This window comes from Balearica regulorum, chromosome Z (genome assembly GCF_011004875.1).
Source record: "Balearica regulorum gibbericeps isolate bBalReg1 chromosome Z, bBalReg1.pri, whole genome shotgun sequence".
Taxonomy (NCBI): domain Eukaryota; kingdom Metazoa; phylum Chordata; class Aves; order Gruiformes; family Gruidae; genus Balearica; species Balearica regulorum.
This window is the reverse complement of record NC_046220.1, coordinates 25,615,809-25,635,000: the sequence shown is the minus strand read 5'-3', so window position 1 is coordinate 25,635,000 and position 19,192 is coordinate 25,615,809. Positions and strand designations below refer to the sequence as shown.

General features: G+C 33.0%; 1 protein-coding gene across 1 annotated transcript in view; it reads right to left on the bottom strand.

The window, feature by feature from the left end:
• FBXL17 (F-box and leucine rich repeat protein 17) overlaps window positions 1-19,192 on the bottom strand; it is a 305,442-nt gene that overhangs the window by 91,870 nt on the left and 194,380 nt on the right. Inside the window, exon 7 of the mRNA XM_075739644.1 lies at window positions 14,082-14,158. Within this exon, the coding sequence (XP_075595759.1) occupies window positions 14,082-14,158 (77 nt within the window). The remainder of the gene's footprint in view (window positions 1-14,081; window positions 14,159-19,192) is intronic.

The following is a 19,192-nucleotide window of genomic DNA, read 5'->3' as shown; positions in this document are numbered from 1 at the left end:
TCTTAAATTTTTTTAAATACCACAGTGCAGTTAGATACCTCAATGAGATTCAGGCACTTTGTAAAATTGAAACAGGTTTTGTGCTTGCACATTTCATGCATATTTCTCACAATTGTTTATAATTCAAGTATTGTTATTTCTTTGTTTGGCTCTAGCAGCAATATTTACAATTGCATGAACAGAGGTAAATATAAGAGGGCACACCCAATTTATACAGTCCATTTCCCTTCCATTAGAGACCTTGCTCTTCCTAAAATCAAATTAAATGTTATTATATATTAGCAGAAAGTAATCAAATTGTACTTTATTTTACCAGAAAGACTACATTGTTGACCTTTTCATTTTGATTAAAAAGTAATAGGAATGGATGTGAAGAAATTCACCAGTAAATGTACTTGACTTACAAAACATTCAACTGCATTATAAATAAGTCAAATATGTAAAAAAAGTTATTTTAAACTACTATTTAATCTTCTTTCTTTTCCCTTAAAGACATCATTGAAAGATGTGTGCTATTTCTGTACTCTAAAGGCAATTTTTCAATTATGATTATATAAGAAACAAATATAAAAAATGAACATTCATTCAAGGTATTTCTTCTGTGTGCATATTTATACATGCATGTGCAATTATGGTGAAACACATACATGTGCAAACACATGGCTGTTGGCAAAACCCCCTATCTAAGGTCACAGAAAGATTTTGTGTGGATGGAAAGCCAATGTATCTTTTAGCCTCTTTTACAAAACCCGTGCAAAACCTCACTGGCCATAAATCACAGCTCATAAGAAAATATGGATTGCAGGGGGAATAGAGACCTCAGTGAATTAGGTTTCTTTCAGTTTGCAGTCTCTATTAGTTTCAAAGTGTACTTGTATATTTATTGACTAAAGGACAAAATCTATTTCTTTTTTTCTTCTTTTTCCTTCGTAATAACATTTGATCAGAATGGTTTCTTAATCCTCCTCCTTTAATTATCTGACAAGAACACAGCATGGTAGATAAAACAAGTTCTGTTTATATAAAATACAACTAGGAAAAATAAAGAAGTGATTTGTCCCTGAACTACTGAAGAGAAAAAAAAGGTATCACTTAAGTAGCCAAAGTGAAATCTGTGGGCATTGTAATTTCTTTCAGTGACAGACAAAAGCATCACTTCAAGGATTTATAGGCAAAAAATGCATACTTCAATCCAAGATTTGGATCAAGTAAGTATATGTGTTAGTAGCTGCTGAAAGTATCACCCTAAATAAAGTACCTCTTTTTCACTGAAAATTCCCTATCAACATGTTTTTCCACTTTCTCAGCATATACAAGAACTGCCCTGATCTAAACAGTCCTGTGTGGATCCAGAAAGAAAGAACAGAGTCCTCCATGGAGTCATTCCAGTACAGGGACTCAAAGAACTCCTTATATGTGCCAGTGTCACCAAATTCAACACAAAACACACCAGTCACCATCACTCTGATCAATGAATGTGAAGTAACTAAAATGCACAAATCAAAGGGAGTGAAATTTTAAATATGTTACTGTGCTCGTTTTTCCTTAGTGTCATCTTTCCACCTGGCCATCTGAGGTACCCAAAAATCTGAAGGATATCGTGTTCCCAATCAGCAGATCTGGGTTCCTCTATGTGACCAAGTTCCCAAAACTTAGGTAAAGCAATGCCAGCTCAGGACATCATTAGGTATGACTCAGACTCCCCAACTTTGGGTCTGGAAATAGCATCCAAACTCTGTTACACTGTTTTTGTTCCTCCTTAACATTAATCAAGAAAAACTGATACAGTAAGTCAGACAACAAGTTTTATGGTGGTAGAAGAAAAGAAAAAGAGCCAACTGTAGACTAACAGTAAAGGTTACATTCCACTGCTATTTTCCACTTCATTAGTCAAAAGGGGTACAAACCTCTGCTTCTAGGGAAATAGCAGGGATTCAGATGAAAAACGAGAGGCGTATAGGAGATATACAATAAACATAATTTGGGATTTGTTGCACTAGAACAGCAACTGGTTTAATTATGCTATGTGTCCTTTTACTAGGCAGCACCCTTTAAGCACTATGATCTCTCTTTCACTTCATAACAGAGATGCTACCAGCAGAACTAGTAGGTCAGGATGTTAGAGAACTTTAACATGTATTGCTGCTCATATATAAGTTTTCTTCATTGTGTTTGCTTTCAAAACAAAAAAGAATTCGTGGTTTACCAGCATGAAAATGTAGCAATAACCAAGCAGCCAAAATAAGCTTTTCCTTTTTTTTCCCCAATATCCCCACTGGTTTAAACCAAAGCTATAGGCTACACTGTTGCTGACTTCTAAGGATGTTTCAAGGTAACTGCAAAAAGAAACAAAATATAATTAATTCACAAGGCATTAGTTATTTTTTCTCTCTAAATAATAAGTTACTAAGTTAAAAGGAAATAGTGAAAAAAATGCTTGTGGCCTAAGGAAAAATTCAATGTGATAAATATGCAGCATAAAAAGCTCCTGATAGGAAAAGCAATTGGTTGGCTAACAAAAAAATAGAATGTTCTTTTTAAGACTACTTGTTAACATTTGTTCATTTCCAATTTTATTAAGTTCCATGTTCATTTAAAATGCAAAAATAACAATCATTTCTTCCTCCCACAAATACAATACTGTGGTAAGATCTGAGTTGTATTGGTGGTTATGAAAAAGATAGAACTAAAGTTAATTCACAAGCTCATCAAAAGATCTAACAAGGTCAATGACCACACAGTGTGGTTTGTGAGGTTTAGGTTAGACATTAGGAAAAAAAAATATCTTTGGGAGTGTAAAATAAAATAAAATAAAATATCTTTGGGAGTGTAAGTATAGCACTGAAACATTGTTCAGAGATGTGGTGGAACCTCCATCCCTGGAGGTCATCAAGAAACAGCCAGGCAGAGCCAGAATGGACCTGATCTAGGGCTGGTGACAGCCCTACCCTGAGTGCAAGGCTGGACTGCATGACTCGCAGAAGTCCCTTTCAACCAAAATTTCTATGATTTTTTGATCCCACCATATAAATAGTTTGGCTAATGTTCATGTTCAATCCCTAATGCAGCAACACTTAGGTCTTAAAAAAATTCTTACAAACCATAAACAAGCTAATGAACAATTCTAATTTCATGCTTGATGTTTTTGTTTCCTGGTTGCTTGGTAAACTTAAGGAGAATAGTTTTTTAAACAGCAAGTAGTTATTCTAGGATGTTTTCTTTGTATGTGAGTGAGTAGGCAACTTGAGATACCTGGCAGATGCTTAAACTGAGAAAATCCTTTTGTTTGAGTTGCATTAACTCAGGTACTTGAAAAATAAGATGCATTAACTAATCACTTATTTAAGAAAACACAGGTAAGGAACTGTGAACTGCTAGCACTGTTGACAAGTTGGTGTTCATTAGCATGTAAGTTGGTACAAATAAATTCTATTAAAAAAGTTTAAAAAAAAAACCCCAAACCCAGTGAACTGGACAAAAAAGTATTAATAGCTTCAGATTACTGAAAAATTTTAGAAGTTTGTAAAACTGGATCATTATATCTAGCTAACAACATTCAAACATTCCCAATATTTGTATTCTTTTTTAAAGTAACTAAACAGGTTGACTTCATGGAAGTTACTTCATTTATCAGTTACAAAAGATGTATAAAACATGAACAGAAGAATCCAAATTGCATATTTAAAAAGAAATCATATATAGTAAATTTGCTTTCTTACATTATTCAAGAATTCCCTTTATCCACTTTTATTCCTTTCTCTTTGTACTAACAACCTTGTACTTACATATTTTGGACATACTTTGCTATGCTTCTGTAGTAGGCATCTTGTAATTAAAGGTAATATGGTTTAGTATGTATAGTTAAAAATTAGGGGTGATTGCACTAAGACCAAGAGAACTGCAAATAAAGCAATCTTGTTGTCTGAGTGTTTTGGAAAGATACTTGACATTTCAAAAGCTACAATGATACCACTTGACTTATGAGGAACTAAAATACATATCTTAAAAGCTACTTTGAGACTAATTTTTTATAGAAAACTCTTCAAATATTCTGAAGATGACCAAACTAAAATTTTTATGTCAATTTATTAATTTTTGAAAGCAAAATGATTACTGGCCTTTCAGATTATTTTTGAAGTGAATCATGTCCCCTACATCAGTGACAGAACTGTTTCTACACTCTGGTGTACTGTGGTGTTGAAAAAGTTTACAGTTTACAAAGACAACATGGACTTTTTTGTATATTTCATTACAAAGGTAAAAATCAAATGTTTTTGTCATAGCAAAGCTAATTCAGAATCACTACAATTAAAGGAATGCAGAGTCGAAGTGCTACTCATTTCACTTCATTACCTAACATAACATATATTTTGGCTGCATAGTCTGTTCTTAGTTGATAAGACCTCATGTTATTAGAATTTTTGCTGTTGATTCATAATCCATGTTTCACATGAATATGAATAAAGAAAATTATACAGTTCCTACTTTTTGATATTGAAATATTGGGCCACAGATGCCATACTTAAGCATAACTGATCTATTCATGTACATACATAACAAGGACTCGGTAATATGCCACAAGGCAGAGATGTAATAGATTTAGAATTTGATTCTCCTTTCCTTTCTTAAAAACTTTTAAATTTTGAACTGTATTAATTAAGCATTTTTATTTTTTATTAAAAAAGTAAGGCTCTAAAGCAATACTTATCATATTACTTCGATATTAGCCATTTGGTTTTATTTCTGTTCTAGTGAACTACATCAATATCACAACCAGTACTTTTTCAGGCACTTAAAGAAAAACAAAAAAAAGGTTTCTAGGTATTCAGTCTCTTAATGAAATCTCTGAGACTACAGAAATTATTAAAAGAATCTCCCCCCCTCTAAATTTAGGCATTCAAAGTATTTGCATTATTAGTACATCCATGAAATACTTCATATATTTTTTAAGGCAGGTTGACAGTCAGATTATGGTCAAAATGAGACTTCCCTTCAGTAATATGAGTATTACTGGAATTAAACAGCTAGCCAGGAGAAGTTACAAAATAGAATACAGAAAGGCAATCCTAACACCAAAAAAATAATATTTTTAAAGATTTAACTTAGTTTGAGTAATTATGTTGAAACAACTATATTACCTGTCAAGAAGTTTAAACAACAGTTATCATATATAAGCACTCTGAATGGAAATCTCCCTTATGGATGCTGCCTAAATGAAGCAATCATTTTTATTTAGGCAACACTGAAGTAACATACTAATTTTAAAATGTAATTAGTTAAAATATATTTTATAGTGCATTCAAAAGGGGATCATAAAACTGGCTTCTAGATTTTAGAAGAAATAAATTGCAACTAAAAATTAGAATAACCACTTTAAAACATGGTGCAAGTCTTGTATGATTACATATATCAACCAGAGTTTTGTATAACTGATTAAATGGAAAAACACTTGGTAAATTCCTTTTTTTTTTTCCTTTTTGAGTTTTCTCTCACTTCAGAAAAATACAAATGCTGCTTTTAAATTTAGAATTATGAGAGTGATCCTTAAATAATCCCCACTGAGAATAATACTAGGTTTTAGAAGAATAAATATAGCTAATGTATGGATTTTTTTTGAGTATAATAGAAATCACTACTTAAGAAATAAAGTGGTTTAGGGGCAAATTTTAAATGAATTCAAAAGTTCCATGAATTAAATATAAAACTGGACTACAGCAGCAGTATGTTAATGCAAGTCATTATTGGTGTTAGTCAGAAAATGCTAAGTTTTAAACATTTAAATTAAATTGTATTCTAACGAAGCCAGAAATAGATTCATGTTAAATAAAAGTTCCACACTTGTTTTTATCAAGTAAATCTACTTCTAACTGCAAATAAAATGTTCTGTTGGGAACGGTATTCTCCATTGCAGTGTGAAATTAACGGATGCTGTTTGAAATGAAAGAGAAGACAAAAATGTAAAATGGCAATACATTTCTTTGGTAGTTTGGGGTGGTTTATCAAAACAAAATTGCAATGACCTTAGTGTTCATAATATGATCATAATTACATAGTTTACATGTAATAATACATTTTACATGTAATGCACTTTAAATCAGTCGAGCCTGCAAACAACAGGTTTTTAGATACAATAATTTCAAAAATATTTTTGCTGTGTAGTAGTTCACTGAAGAGGCACCTCGCACACTGTTTTCAATATAGGGGTTAACATGTGCACTGAAGGAATAAATCTATATGTTATTTTTTAAAAGTCATATAAACCAGGACATACAAATATTTCAAGGGAATAGAAGCTGGGTCCTGGGTCAAATGAAAGTTCAGTATTATAATATAGTTTCCTAACACAGTAAATACAGCAAATGAATAAACAAGAACCTGAAAATATATTTCTGGAAACACAGGCAGAGGTTGTGGCTATTTCAATTTTTGTTAAATCAGAAATATATTTTGTGATTTTGTACTCAGAAATTAAGTGCATTTTTTCCAAAGATTAACTGAAATACCTCTCTCTAGAGATAAAAAAAGCACAATATTAAGCCTTCTATTATGATTGATAAACTACTGCCAAGTTTGTCACCAAACAATCGAAATAACAACCCAAATCACTTAAGTTTTCCACAGAAGAAATTAAATTAAAACAACATTACCTATGCATCTCTCTACAAGAGAAACCAAGCCTGAAGTACAACATATCTCCATTTTCCATGTTTAAAACAATCAACTGGGACCAAACTGTGTACAAATCATAGGCTTCTGCTCTGTTCATCTTGATGATTCAAAAGTGCATCTTCATTCAGCTTCTTCCACCTGGCTATTATACAACATTATTTTTAAGGGTACAGGTTAAGGGGGACAACCCACCTTCTAGTATGACAAAAAATAGTTTGGAAGTTTGTCTCATCTCATTGCTCAAAGAGAAAATCCTCTGTTATGTACTGTAGGACGAAGGATTTACAACTATCTGTTATTTGTGTAATATGCTATTGCAGTAATTTATCTCACTGTATAGGTCTTGAAGATGCATGGTGGTATCTCAGATCAGCTTTTAAAGAAAACTGCATGGAATTTTTTTTGCAACATTGGGAATACTGATAAAACTTACACAAAGAAAATTTGGGTTTTGATAGGTATGAATTATATATGGTGCTGGCAGATTGTTCAAGGGCTCTTTTCTGCTTCAGGGATTACTTTTGATAAAGTTTTAATTTGACTCTTCCTTCTAACAATTTCTACTGAAAACTCCAGACAGGTGACTGAAGTTATCTATTCACTCCTTGAACATTCTTAACAGAACTAAAGAAGATGTCCTCTGATAGGGTTCCAATCCCAAAATACAACAGTATACAGCTATCTTTCCTCACATTAGCAATTCTCTTGGTTTCAACGTCAACAGGATCCCTTATGGGAATAAAATTAGGTGTCAATACATGCAAGGCTGCATGGGAACAACTACTCCAAACTAAAACAACAATATAAAATGAAAATAAAAAATCAGAACAAACAAGTTGAAAAATGTCCTTATGACAGCTGTGTACTCTGTAATTTTTTCTCCTAGAGGGAAAAGCACAGAGGTTCTGAAATACATGAAAAGACTCGAAATCTTCACTCTGCACATTCCAACATAAACAGTAATGCCATTTAAATGGAAGAAGGGATAGTCAGTTACACTGTGTATTGCTGCTTTGTTAAACTACATAAAACTCTAATTCACCTCTATCGTTAAAATAAGCTTTCACTGTTCCTTACAATTACCAGAATTTCTATAGAAATATTTGCTTCAGAATTCTGAAAGAATGAACATTTCAATATAAAAGCAAACAAAACCACTTTACTAGCTGCTAAAGATTTTGTCAAAAGAAGTATGTATCATTAATGCATACAACAGCGTATGGGTACAGATCTCTTACCACCTACTTACTCTTCAGATAATTATTTTTACAGTCTACTGGAGTTGCAGCCTATCCACAGAAAAGGAACCTTAAAACTAAGCAAAGAACCTCAGAATGTGGCACTAAACATCAACGATCCTGCTGATTTACTTCAGTGAGCTGAGGTTTCTGAATAATTATAAGTACAGAACAAAAAGTAGAGAGAAAATGGTTTTACAGAAAGGAATTAAAAATAAGTTTATAAGAAAGCAATATATAGATACTATTTTTCTTTCATATGCATATAGCAATAAATATATAAAGTAAACCATATAATACCACCATTTTATACACACATAAACATACATATATATGTTAAATACATAACCACTACAGAGGATAACAGAAGCCCTGGTCCTTAAAAGATTATCTGTACACTTATCTACAAGCATACACATAGTTCTCTGTGTGATTATAGTTTGCATGCATCGGGTCATTAAAAGAGTACAAAAGAGAAAGAAATACACACAGGATAAGAAAACATAATAGGGGAAAGATTGATTCTGAGAAGAAGGGAAACTAGGAACTCAACACAGCAGCAATTCAAAATAGTTTTGAAAGAGAAAATGAAAGTTGTATTTCTTAAATGATATAAATTAAGGAAGAGATTCCAAACCAGTAATGTATGAAGATGAAATCTTTTTAACTCAAAAAATGCATTTACTATCTGTTTCGCTCTGTCTATCCATAAGAAGTGCTGCATTTATCCCACAAAAATGTATTTCCCTTCTGAGTAATACCGTACAAAAGACATGGTGTTTTCAAAATAATTTTAAAAAGCTAAAATTAGGAAAGAAATAGTTTTAGTGAGATCAAGCATTAGACTTGCTAATCAAAGTGAGAAGCAGAAATGAAAGTCTTTTGTGAGGAAATACGCACAGTATGCTTATTCTTTATGATTTACATGACAAATGCTAAATATTAGAGAGAAAACTCAAGCTACTCTCATGGGATTTATCTGTGTTACTCAGTAGGAAGACCTGATCCCCTGATAATTAAAACATTCTATTTTAAAATAGAGAGCATATGTACCCTAAATTCTAAAACATTAGAGTTTAACAGCCTCTCGGAAAACTATTTCAACATTGTTAGCTGTATCTCACTTCTCAGAAAAGAATACGTAATCCAATTATGAAGAAAAATTGCAACTTAGAATTGTGTTTTATCTTGTGACAGTTGGACTTGACTCAATGCATCTATCTAATTCCTCCAGACATCTACTTGTAACAGCTATGCCCCATCTATAACATTTTAAAATAAAAACTATATAATCTAAGTATAGTTTGCTGAAACTTGTTTTTTGCTTCAGCAAACATTCTCATAGAAGAAAAACCTTTTAAAAAAAAAATCATGTGTCCTCAGAGACACTGAATATATCAATAAACGGTGAAAGAGACAATATGAAAAAGGAATACTAACAATTTTAGAAAATAAAAAGGCTACATATTTAGAGAGGTCTTTTTCAATATTCAGAATTCTAAAGGTATCAGCAAAATACCACAGTTCATCTCAGCTCCTTGTGCCAAGCGTTCCACCTGAAAAGCTCTGTGCAATTACTCTACAGCTAGAAATAGAGACTTTTTAAGTTAGGCAAAATCCAGAACTAACAGTTAATGGAAATTCTCCAAGACAGCTATCGAGACAACTGCCATATTCTGCAGGTTGCTTGACAGGAATCGTTATGAGATAAACATATTCCCCAAAATGTGCTAACTGCACTGTCCAATTAATGACAGTTTGGGTGCTTTGATTTTTCAGAAATTTCTTAAGTGATTTATCACCATGCAGCTGTACAAAGTGCTGATTTTGAACACTTCCTTCCAAACTTTTTTCAAAAGTTGTGTTTTGGGTTTTTTTGGGGGGTGAATGGTGGTGTCTGGCTTGGTTTGGGTTTTTTTGTTTTTCTTTTTTCTCTTAGTAGAAGCCCACAATTTAAAGCTTGCCTTGAAATGACTTTCTGCTCATACAGACAAAAATCTCTGGTCTGACTACTTTTCTAAAGTGGAAGTAAAGCATCAGAGACTTTTATCCTTTACTACTGGTAAGAATGCGGTTTTTATTAATTCTTAGTAAATTTACACTTAACATTACTGCAAGATCAGACTTTAAAACATCTAGTCCTGTTTCACAGGCTAGTTTCATCAAATCTTTTCATCTTTGAACACAAAATCTCACTTTTGTGTTTCAGAGTGCATAGCACTCTGCACCATTACAAACTTTATAAGTAATAATTTACTTAAAACAAATTCCCAGCAGTAAGGATATCAATAAAATCCAGAACTAGAGCATAAAATTGAAAAGACAGTTACACAATTCTCTGTGTGCTTGCTGCCCTAGCTCACTGCTCTACATCTTCACATCAACCTAATTCATTTGATGCACAGTCTCCCCACAGTTGAGAAAGCCTAGCTTTCTTAATAGTTCTTAGTAAAAGCTTAAATACAAAATCTCCTATGTTTAAGTAAAGTTAAGGTTGTGACAAAAGGCAGGAAATTCAAAGATAACACTGACAATCCATGCTTAATTCATGACTGTTTAACAAAAGGGTAAAATGATACGAGGAACTAATGGCAGCTTTAACTTCACTCTGTTTTTAGGCAAACAGGTGTTTATCTCAAAGATTATACTAATTTAGTCTCTCCTGTCAATCTAGGTAAACTCTGGTGATTATTTAACATTTAACAATGTGCTGGATGTAAAGAAACTGTTAAACTAATTTTCAGCATCCTAGCATATTACAGTGTAACAAACATCATTAATTAAAAATGGAATTTTGGAAAATTAAACTGGACAAACATAAAGATATAATTCTATAAATTTTTCAGAAGTAAACAAAATGTACTTTTTTGTATACAAAAAATTAACCATTTTGTAATGTAACATGAAGTACAGCAAGATACTCTTTTTTTTCTCACAAGTTAACTCTTAGTATGTACACATACTTCAATTCCTCTTTGAATCCTCTTCTGTCTTTTTCTATAAAATAACAAATAATTTTCTGGGCAGCAAAATGTCACAGAAAGTCATGCTACAATATCAGGGTGTAGGGGGTTTTAATTAATGTTTTAGGTTTCAAAATTTAGCATTTTAGTGTGTTTTAAAAATACTAATTGCATACAGGCATGTATTTCTGGTAGTTTTGCATAATGTCTTATCGTAGAAATCAGAAAACAAAAGAATGAAATTAGTAAAATGACGAAGTTCACACTTCATAGTCTTTGCTAGAGTACATAAAATTACCTCACAGGTACATACCTACAGCATTAATTGCAGGGCAAGTAATAACAGGTTTTGCTGTAATTATTTTGTTTACTGCAATTATTACTTATTTAATGTCTGAAATGATTACAAATTTTATTGGAAATTAGCATTATTACTTATTTTTTCCAGTTCAATTGCTAAGCAATTGTAATCTTGTCCCAGAGGTCAAACTCTGCTAACTGCAGTAGCATCAAAAATTGTTGTTGAACAGTTTCAAAGAGGGCTTTTAAAATCCTGCATCTGTACTCCATCAAGCTGCAAAAAATCTGGTTAGCAGCTCTAGGTATGTTTTAAAAACCCAGTGAAAATGTGTACAGTTACCATTTAAAATTGGCATCAATATTTTCAATTCCAAAGCAAGGACATTAATGTGTTTCACCCTCAAGGTTATCAAACAAAAAAATCAAAGTTGCATAGGGCTGTATGCTCCCACCCACTCACAGGCTCACAGAGCTTCAGAAACTACTTACCTGCTTCTTGGTGGAGCTTGAACAACTATGCATGTGAAGTTGTAAGTCTTTGTAAGACCACAGGAGACCACCTGAATGAAGTCAGGCACATACTTCTCAGCTGATTTCCTCTACTTTCCACAAATAGAATGATGCAGAAGGCATGAGAACTTGGAAAGCCTCTGAGGAAAAGAATGGCTGCTCTTTTCCCATTGCAGAAAAGAAGCAGCTTCTTTGATAAAGGAAGTTCAACAACAAATTGAGCTCGCAGCACTGTAAGGAGCTCACTTTTTTAACTTAACAGCATCACAAACAAATGTAGGACAGTCTTCCACTGAAGTACTAGGAAATAAATGAAAAAGGAAGAAAGAAAAAGGGAGAAGCCTGGCTCCACGGTGCAACACTCTTGTTAACCTAATTAATATTCACTTGCTATCACATTTTCTATCTAAGGCAAGGTTTTGACTTCCTTACAAAGTATAAATTATGCTTATAAAGTCTACTTTGCTACAGTTTACTTTGCATTTTCAGCTCAGATATCACAAGCAGATGAATATATTTGTCAGGCTGGCATGCTGTGATATGCTGAAGATTATAATGACAATCAATTAGTCTTAATAATGTATCAAAAATCAGTCAGTATCACAGCTGTTTTGCTGGATGTCTTACTGGTCCTTATTAGCATAAATAGACACATTTTTAAGTGAATACTAAACCCTAGTATCAACACCATCAACTGAAAATGTTCTCAAAGTCCCAGTAGCTGACTGCAATAATGTTGAATGACTACAGAATCCAACACATTAGTGAGAGATGAGCCTTAGTACGCAGAAGTCAATAGAAGCTCAGGTTGGATGACTGATTGCTAATCATCCAAACTATACATATATTCTCCGTTCATTCATTCTGTAAAACGCGCTTCCCACTTCTCATCTAGCCATGGATGCTTCCTTTTCTCTCTCTCCATTCTTTCATAAGCAAGACTTTCCCTATCCTCAGTTTCTTTTCTTCAGTTTCTCAGTGTGTGTTTCCCTACTTTTGGCAGTAATCCTGTTTTCCTCTCAATAACTACAGCCACTGAAGGGTGAAATCAGTTCAAGAAATTATTGATCTTCAAGATGTGGATTCCATTATTCTCACAATAATCCTTTTTGTGTGGGAAGTTGGAATCAGAAGGGACAAAAGTACAGCTAGTAGATCTGTAATACACAAATGCAGAGTCTCACTTCCAACTGAGGTCCTGCACCATAGCAGTGAAAAGAAGCATCTTCATTGTCACTTTACGTTCTACAGACATTTCCAGCAGGCAGTTCCTATTTCACAAATTCACAAATTCATCTTGGCCAAGTGGTATCAAGCCAAGAAAATCTGTTTTCAACTTTGGCAAGATCTGTTCTGCACATGGAAGAACAAACAACTGCAGACCAGAGAAAATGGTGGTATAGGTCCACGCTGCCTCTCCTCTGCCATGTCCCAGAACTCCCACAAGTGCTACAGCTGTATTGTGAGCTCATGTTCAAATACTGTGGACACGAGGCAAGCTGTACTCTGCAGACCATGCAGACCAACATACCCTTGAATACACCCATGCAAACCCTAGAGAAGTGCAAAATCTGAAGGGGAAAATAAAAGAATGAGTTTGTGACCACTGGAAAGGTAATTTATCACTTTGACATAGTAATTCTTTATAAAAGCTATGGAGTAAAAAGTTAAAATAAAAAAAAAGAGTGAATGAGAAACAAAATAATCGGAAAACATCTCAAAGACACGGTTTGTAAATCCTACTGAAATTTAGGCATGTAAGTGGGAGATAGGCATTTGAGAATTTGACCTTACTGCAGAAATAAGTGTCTTGAGGTCAGTATCTTATTTGAAAAAAGACACACCAAAACAAGATCGAACAAAGCAGCCTCTGCAAACACGCTCAAGTGCTAGAAGTCTTCCTATTCCAAACACAAATTCTGTCTCTCTATGTGGCCTACCAGACAGAAAGCCTAGTTCCTAAGGTGTTTCTCTCTATTTTATCATAACAGTCTTTTTAAGGGATCATCAATTTCATTCAAATTTTTTGGCCTACAATAGGCAATCAATTCACACTTATAGTTGCTTAGTTATGCTTTTAAAGCATTTAGAAATGCATACGTATTTTTGGATTTTCTCTCAAATGCTTTCCTGGTCTCCAGGACAATTCAATGGGCACTACCCAGTCTGCCCAGTCATTGTCAATTCTATAAGGAAGAATTTGCAGCACATATGTACACTGATTTTCATACTTCTAACCACAGATATTTTTAAGCACGTCAAACGCTTTTTGTACATATTTTTATGGATAAAGGTTCTAAAAAATTTTATCTATACATTTCCAACACTTTTATAAGAGTCCCTGTGCAAAGCTAGTAGAGCTCAATCTTCACAAAAACAAAGATATAGGTATATCACATACCATGGTCAGTGATCTTACAGGACACTAAATACAGCTCTTTCAGGTTCCGTCCTTCTTTGGCAATCACCTCCACACATCTGGAAGACATATACAGTAAAATCACAGTTAAAAGACAATAGATAATTTTTAAATAGCAAGAGCACAATCCACAAGTGTACTGTATCTCAATTTCTTCATTTCGTGAATTGTTCCATACAATTCACTGAAAATGCATATGGCTACATGTATACACTGGAGAAAAACATTATTTTACATTGAATGCTTGTATATCAATATTCCCCAAAGTCTTTGAATATGTGAGTTGCTTGAAATATATACAGACAAGTCCTTTAGAAAATAATATAAATATGAATTAACATTTCTTTATTACTCTGTAACTTTGGAAAGTTTCTATTGCAAGATTTAAGCTTTGAGAGTTTTCTTCTACAGAAGAACTATAAATGCACTGTAATGAGGACAAAAGATATGAAAATGTAATGTTAAATTCATGTTTCTATTTCTTCAGTGATTATTGCAGAAGTCAGCATTCATCAGTTCATGAAATGCTACCTGCCATTCGTGTTCCAGTATGTTGCTAGAGAACCTTGTATAGATGAGAAGATAGGTCATTTGTTTGTCACAACTAAGATGAATTTGCAATGAAATATGTGTTTTTCTGTTAATCTGCTTGTTTGATTTCTTGTGAGAAAATATGAAAACTAAAATTGTCTTGTAAAACAAGAGTTTATTATATACTTGCGACCAAGTCTTTAGTAATGTTATGTTTACAACCGCATTGTTTATAGTGTATCACTCAAAAATATAGTTCATAAAATATATTTTCAGTTCCATTAATGTAAAATGCACCACTGTTCATTCGATTAGCTAACATGATTACTGTGCTGTTCTCTACAGACATTTTTAGAGGTGTATTTTACAGGATAAATCATAAGAATTTCTTCTGATCCAATATATTCCTCTTTAATTTTCACATCAATTACCCAATCAGCTACTCTGCCTCTTAAATCAACCCTCCTACAATACACAAAATTAAATTATTTGCCAATTTTGAAAGAAATAGGTATTGCTAAATTTGTCATAACTTTTGGAAAATACACCTACACCCTCAGGGACCTTTTTCCTCCACTTACCATCACCACCAGATTATCTCCCAATCTGATTTAACTGTTCATGCTGCCAATTTTAGGTTTTAAAAGCAACCACCTGTAGCTCAAAATAACAAAATAACTGAATGATAGCCCTATCTATTTGTCCTTTTCTGGCTTCCTTCTTCTAAAATCTAGAACGAAAATCCACTACTACTAATAAAACAGCATGCCTCTGACAAGAGTACCTTAATCATAGTTCCTTTACCACTATTATACATTTTCAAACCTTGAAAACTGAGAGAGCCTAATATTTCTATACTTGTTTAAACCCACAACTTCTCTGCTAAGCAAATTAGCAAGCATAACTGTTATTTTTTCCTTTATAAGTTACACCAGGACTATGTTTTTTAATATAATCTAACCTCAGAATTATATTTTTCATCAGGTTATTTTCCTAAAAATCAGGTAAGATTTAGAGCATTAAACACATTCTATGTACGTGGAAGACTTCTGTTCCTGTAAGACATGATTTTGAACAAGATAGTCATCTTTGTTAACTGGCTTATCGAGATCAACTAGGCCATGAAAAAGATTTTCTATTATTTGTTCTAGAAAAATACTTCCTAATAATGAGATCTGATTGCTAATATTAGTAATATGAATAAGTAGAAAATCATTATCCTGTATTTTATTAGGCAATATGTTCACTAGACATTTCAGGGCACTGCAGTTAAAATAAGCTTTTATTAAACCTAGCAGTGCTAGGTTAACGTTGGATTTTATGATCTTACAGGTCTTTTCCAACCAAAACATTTCTATTATTCTATGATTCTATATAATTTAGCAGAGTACTGAGATTATGAGACAGTTCTTACCTTGGATAAAAATTCTGAACCTAGAAAAATATTTCAAAAATTTTATCTAATGACTCTACAGTTTTCAAATTATTTCTGATAATTTTTTACTTACTGAGAGTCAACAAATTGATCAAAAATACAATACAGTAATCAGTGTCAATACCACAAGACAGTCAAGATAACATAAAAGACTACCTAATTTTCCCTACAACTTCAGTTACACAAATTTTCAATCAATAATCAGTCAAATTTGTATTATCTGTACACAGACATATCTGTGTACTTCAGCATCCATGTATACTTAAATCTCAGGATGTTGGCCATTCTCTGTCTTCAAACAAAATTGGTTCAACTGTGAAGAAAGGAAGCTGTAGTTTTTGTCACCCCTCCCACAAGGGTGCCAGTATACATTTACAAGCTTGTCTAAACAAATAAAGAGTGCTAGAAATGCAGTGTTTGAGAAGAAATTTTACATGCAGTCAGTCACTTGATTCCAGAAGCAAAGAACAAAAGTATTTGCCTGTGTGGCCTTTATAATTATATCCTTTAATCCTTCCAGATAGCACCACTTCTAAGGGTTAAAGTTTTTTCAAGTGGCTTGAGTGACTCCAATCCTGTTCTTAGTGACATCTAGGAGTCTAAACAAAATACTGTTCACTTCCTCCTAATGGGAGAAGAAAACCTTTACAGTCTTTAGCTATTTCCATTAAACAGAAAAATAAAGTAAAAAAAATGTACCTTTGACTGCATCATATTTTTCTTTGGTTTTTTTGAAAATATTAAAATCACCTAACATCTAAAATAATGAGATAATGACACATATAGTTTGGAGAAGAAAAACATTAAATATAGCTGAAATATTCAATTTATAATTTTTTGGTCTGCCTTCTATAACTTGCATAAGTCAATCTAATTTCAGTTTTAATTTCTATTATCCTTTTTATAGATCATCCCATTGTAAATCAACTTGCAGTCAGAGAGGAAACACTTTATATGGCCTCAATAGCCTCTGCTCTGGAGAAGGTCACACAATACATAATTGTTAGTAACAACGATTTCTTTACAACGTAAGGAAAAATAAGAGTAGTTGTGTATTTATTACTTTTACCTTTTAATCTTTGTTAAACATGGCAGCAAAGAAAAAGGTTAAAAGAACAAAATGAAATTAACCTTTTGTAGAAAGCAAGGATCAAGTCATGTTAATTCTGCTGTAATAATCCATCAAAATTATATCAGATTATTGTCACATCTATCTTTGGAAGTCTTTATATTTACAATGTTGCTGAATTAGACAACAGAGGCCTAACCTTAAACACATCAGCATAATACTGGTAAGTAACAGAAGCAAAGTTATTATTTAAAGCAGTAGCAAATGACAGAAGTGAGTAAAACAGATAAATGAGCCCTGAAAAACTTGGGGACTAACCCCTCTCTGTCAGGGAGCTAATACAATGCCTCTTGGACATGGTAGCAACAGCTCTGCACCAAGGCAGAGAGCTCTCTTTAAGTCTCTTAACTCAAGGTTACCGAACTGGCTTTTAACAGCTCATCCTACTAATTTTAAGAACAAAAAGACATGGAACATCTAGATGAAATAGTGAAAGTTACAGGGACACAGATATTTCTTTTACATTTTTTTTCCAAAGGTACTAAAAGATAAACATTCTTCCAGGAAGAAAACTAATTTTCACACTCAAAACAGCTTATTACCAAAAATGAGGCAACAGTTCATTAGCCAAGGAATAAAGAAAGAAGACTATAATTAGAGCTTTGATAATATACAAGTCTGGATCAGAGCTGGCCAAAGCTAAAACCTTTTCAGTTCTTACTGTGTAAATTAATATTATTTAGAACCATGTAAGACATGAAAATATCAAAACACAGAACTTGATACTTATTTTAGGAAGAAACTTCTTATTCATTAAACCTGAAAATATTATCTGACAAATGCTTATGCAAAGCTTTCCCTAGATCTACTCAATATTTGATGAATGCTGTTCTCTGACAGACTGATGTGCAATTCAGTTTTATTGCATTTGACTCTAAAAGTAAGAAATTAATATCATACACTATGAAATGCACAGTGCAATCAGGAACAAAAAAAAAAAAGGCAAAGAGCAGAAGTTGATTTCACATAAACAAACCAATCAAACAATATCTCACAAGCCAAGAATAAAACTAAAACCGTACCTACCTACTGCTAATACAAAACAGAGTTATGAGATGACAAATGTTTGTAAGATAACTAGAGCTTGCTCAGCAGTGTGATGTTGAAGACATCAACATTCTAACATCCTGAAAGTCATTATGTTCAGAGACTAACAAACCTATGATTGCCTCTTACTGTTTTAATTTCTAAAAATATCTTCCTACTTGAAAAGCTAAACAAATTTCAAGAAATTGATATAACTATGATGTTGCTAACATTCCAGCAATTAATATGAGGAAAAAAATCTCAATTTGGGTTACAGAAACTATGGAAAATTGTCCGCTAACATGTACTTGCATATACTGCTTTTCCCACCCGGTCAGTAAACATGAGCAGAAAAATTACTTAAGTGTACAAAGATTTACTAGCATAAAGCTCCTCTGCAAAGAAGCCTCTCCTTCAAAAGTAACAAATCACAAGTCTGAGATTACCGATAACTTCAAATTTAGGCCCATCATCTTGATGGCTCCCACACATAAATCTGTGCAATGAATTCACAACGTCAAGGTTTCTGACTTCACATGATGTAATGCAAAACATAAGAGCTTAACAAAAAAAAAAAAAAGAAAAGAGAAATTAGAAAATAAGTAATTCAAACCCCTGTGATTTTCTTATCTCTTAGCCAACTGATCCCTACATTCTTTCACTTAAAGCTTAAGGTTAATGAATAAAACTGTGCAAGCTTCTACCTCTAAAAAAAGATATCCTTGAGTTATTAAAAATAATTTTCTTTTCTATCTACATACGCAGCTTTTATGGTTTTGGTCTAATTCTAAAACCATTGGAAAATCATGTTTGTGACAACTGAAAGGAACTAATGAGAAAATATGACTACAGTATTTGTGGTGTTAAGTGGTCCTGGGAGACCTTGTTACAGTCTAAGATGCTCTTCAGCCCCGAGTGAAGCTAATTGGAGCTGCCATATACTGGTTAAGAGATCACAATTTGAGGGAGTGA